At 27.6% G+C, this 4,061-nt stretch overlaps 1 protein-coding gene across 8 annotated transcripts in view; it reads right to left on the reverse strand.

Moving 5' to 3' along the window:
- bbc (choline/ethanolaminephosphotransferase 1 bbc) overlaps positions 1–4,061 on the reverse strand; it is a 30,350-nt gene that overhangs the window by 1,113 nt on the left and 25,176 nt on the right. For 6 of the 8 annotated variants that reach the window (XM_014430462.3, XM_067048666.1, XM_014430458.3 and 3 more), the window contains one exon: positions 3,855–3,978. In XM_014430462.3, coding sequence (XP_014285948.1) covers positions 3,855–3,978 — 124 coding nt within the window. Of the gene's footprint in view, positions 1–354; positions 488–3,760; positions 3,979–4,061 lie in introns of all 8 variants that reach the window. The other 2 variants (XM_067048656.1, XM_067048662.1) reach the window with 2 other exon arrangements.

Consider the following 4,061-nt stretch of genomic DNA (forward strand, 5'->3'; position numbering starts at 1 on the left):
AAATATTTTTTTAAAATATATTGAACTGATTTTTTTTATGTTTAGAATTCATAATCATTAATTATTGATAGAATTGAATGTAATCAAACCTTAACAATAAATTCAGCCAAATTGATTACTAATATATTTACTATTTAGGATGATTCAGAATTTGTTTAAAACCATGTATACTGGTCCTGCTTGCCACAAATTATCGAGAGTCTACTGTATACAAAAAAAAGTAAATATACATAAATTATCAAGGTAAACAAACAATCAGTCATTATGATAATAATAGTTGTTAGTTCAAAAATATAATCTATTTCAAAAATAACTCTTTCTGTGTATCTTAATTTTTCTAAATATTATTTTTACATGGCTCGGCAATGAATATTGATGACACAGAACTAGCTCATTCAAGAAAGTGATGCGTCGTAAATGATATATTCATCATCATCAGGGTCCAGCAAAGGCGTGCCATCTTCGCTCCTCAGAAAGGTCGCCTCAACTGCAAAACATACCACACTATACCCATAATTAACGAAATATTGAAGTTATATTGATATATATTAAAACAATAACTATATTAAAAAAAAATAGAAATAAAAATCTAATAGTTAATAACAAATGGTAAATAAACAATTACATGCTCTCGAATCAGGTAACATTACATAACATGCTGACTCTGGACTCTGGGTTAAATGCTGGTAAGACATGACACCTAGTACAGGATGCCTCCCTTAATTATAGTTATTTGATACTGTTACTTTGTTACATTAGCTGAAGAGAAAATAAATCAAATTTAACCACTTCATTAATGACAATATATTTTAAAAAGTTCATCATAGTACAGTATATATTTTTATTAAATCAAAACCGGTGTCTACAAGGATCAGGAGATAGATTCCAGAGCAACTGGAACAAATGGTTTATTTAATTCAACTATACTTCAGAGATTTACTAATTCATAGTTTAATTATACCCACAGACTTATTTTTAATAACACAGAGATTTCTAACATACTTAGCATTCAAAACAGGAATATAAATCATAAGTTATAACTTAAAAATAATATTACACATCTATCAACAAAACATTTAAAATGAAACAATCAAACTATTTGAAAACAGAACAGTTAATTTTTAACATAATATACAATGCTTTTATTTTACTTTTAAAAGCAAAAGAAAAAAAAAAAATGAGCTTACAAAAATGTTTGGCACATAATTTTTTACAAAGAAAAAAAGACAGACCCTCAAATTACCGACAAAAACTTTTTCTTCAAAAAAAATAAATGAATTGCATTTCTTCATCCATAACTCAAAACTTAAGTTTAAGTAAAAAAGGTAAGGTTAAAAAACATAGACCAATCACACTAAGTAGAACAGAGTTTTACAAATTACAATTAAACAGCTTTATTTTTAAATTAGTGTGCCATTACACTTGTATACAATCAATAACGACTTAACACTAACGGTCATTATTTACAATACAATTTTCTTACACAAATTTGTTATAAATTAAAAAAGAAATAGTGATAAGCAGATTTACCTCCTTAATAAGGACAATAAAACATAATAATAAATAAATATGTAAATATATAAATAAATAAATAAACTTGTAACTTGAAAAAAAAAGTTTTATGAATACATTAGTCCAAATAAATATCATCGATGAACATTGTGATGCTTAAATACCAATTACCATTTGAATCCTGAAAATTCTGATTTTTAAAACAAATTAAAAAGTTATATTTCTATATTATTTATTTTAACCTTTTTCTACGAGAGTAAATAATTTTTGTGGATTTACTTTGATATACAATAAAGTTATAGTGATGTATATTCATAAATAAATTAAATTAAAATATAAGCAAATAGGAAGCTCACAGTTTCTATAAACATAGTTATTATTAGTCTTAAAGACAGGAAAAATAAGAAATACATCTTATACATAAAGGAAAATTGATAAACTGAAGGAGTCATAAAACAAAGAAAAGAAAATACATAAAACATGAAAAAAAAAGAAGAAAAGAGAAAAACAGAAAACTCAATCAATTTTAATTGAATTAAGAAGTGGTGGCATTCCTAATATTAAAGTACAAAACTAAGAAATATTCTGTACATATGTGTTACCACTATACAATGAACTACATTTTAATAAAAATTATTTCTAATTTGATTATAATAATCATACAATGTATCAGAGCAGGTAAGTAGCACAGCAGCTATTGATCACACAAAATTAAAACAGGTTTGACTATCTTAATACTAACATAATTATATCTTCAAGCCCTTAAACCTACCAACAAAATCATAAGTGGTTGGGGGTAATAGATTGTCAAACAAATTAATATTGATAAAGGGACAATTTACTCTTGACTTTTAGTTCAATGCAATTCAATTTCCACAAAGAAAAGTGATAATACATTTGACTGATAATGAAACTTCTTCATACAACAGAAATAATTATATCCGATACTTGTAAACCAGAAATCATCTATAGAAACAACATACAGCTATGGAGGATGAATTATGAATAAGACACTATAAATAAGAATGAAGGTAAAAGAAAATGAAGGGGTTTTAAATGGAGAATCCAAAAAAAATGAAAATATAAACCTTTTTTAAATTTTCAAATTAATTATAACATTTCCCTAATCAAATCTATAGGAATGATTAATGTTCTCTCCTCTCTCTACAATGAAATTACCTGATGCCATTTCAAATTTCCTTTCCAGATGCAACCCTTTCTGTTTCAAATAGTAAGACCCATTTATTTGTTCATTGAAGCAGCATAGTCTACAAATTCAATCAAGCTCAGTTTGAGTGTGGGAGTGGCAACCATGCATAACATAGAAAGAGTGCACCAATACATTACTGCAATTGCACAGAAATTAGCGGGAACTAAAGTTTAAGTTCCTACTGATTTCTGTTCTCTGAAATGTTCAGGTATATTGCTTCAAGTATAAACCCACCTGTTTAGTTTTCCACGTGGATCAAGCATTGTGCTATCAAAACCAAACTGCAACAATGAATAATATTAAAGGACCTGGTTATTTTTACTGTAGTTTCAACAGCTGTAAATTGAACATTACATAAAACAGAAATGACCGAACAGTTTAAATGTAATAAAATGGGTTGTAACAAGATGAAAAGTCACAAAAGCTTTGATATTAGAAAGGGTTGCAAGTGATGCAAGGAAAGGTAGTAGATACATATATTTCAAAGCGATTTGGCTATATTTGAAAAAACAATTAGAAGAAAATGTGTGATATCCAAATAAGGAGAAAACAAGCTTAATTGGCTGCAATATACAATATCCTATAATATCTGTAGTATGAAGGACAAAGTGTCAACGTGAACAAACACAACACACATCAAATGCTATTAATTTGTTAAAATACTTCAATTCTTCAAGGGTTCATACTGCGAAATGGAAATACATAATTAACTAAGAATTGGAAATAATACTAGATCTCATAACAAATAAAATACAATAGATACAAAGCGAAAATACAAATAATTTCATAAATCATCAATGTCATATATTAAAAAAAAATTGTGCACAACCTTTTGTACGTTCAATATTATTTACACAAAGTTATGATATGAATACAAATCACAACTTTCATAAAGAATATACATAAAAGAGGGAAACAATAGCAGGAACATATGATCAAGTAGAATAGGAGAAAAATACTTCAAATTATAATATACGTGGTGACTAGGCATTAGTAACATCTATCAATGCACAAACAAGCAGGTAATCATAAAATTACTCTAATGTGGCTAACTCCTGTGCTACTTTTCCCTGCTAGTGGTAGTGTCTCCTAGTCCGTGCCTGCCTGTTATTTGATACTGATGGTGTCGTACCATTTTTGTTTGCTGCCACAGGGTTCGTAACAGGAGTTATAGAAAATAGCTTTATTCTCATATGATCACAAATCTCATGACACACCTGGTAGGAATAGCGTATCAGATCTAACAGCACCCAAACCTATTAAACAAAAGTCAAACATCTTCAGTATATACTTCTTATAAATACACACATATGTGTGTGTATATATATATATATATATA

Source organism: Halyomorpha halys, unplaced genomic scaffold, assembly GCF_000696795.3.
Source record: "Halyomorpha halys isolate HHAL.00 unplaced genomic scaffold, Hhal_1.1 Scaffold892.1, whole genome shotgun sequence".
In the NCBI taxonomy this organism is placed as follows: Eukaryota; Metazoa; Arthropoda; class Insecta; order Hemiptera; family Pentatomidae; genus Halyomorpha; species Halyomorpha halys.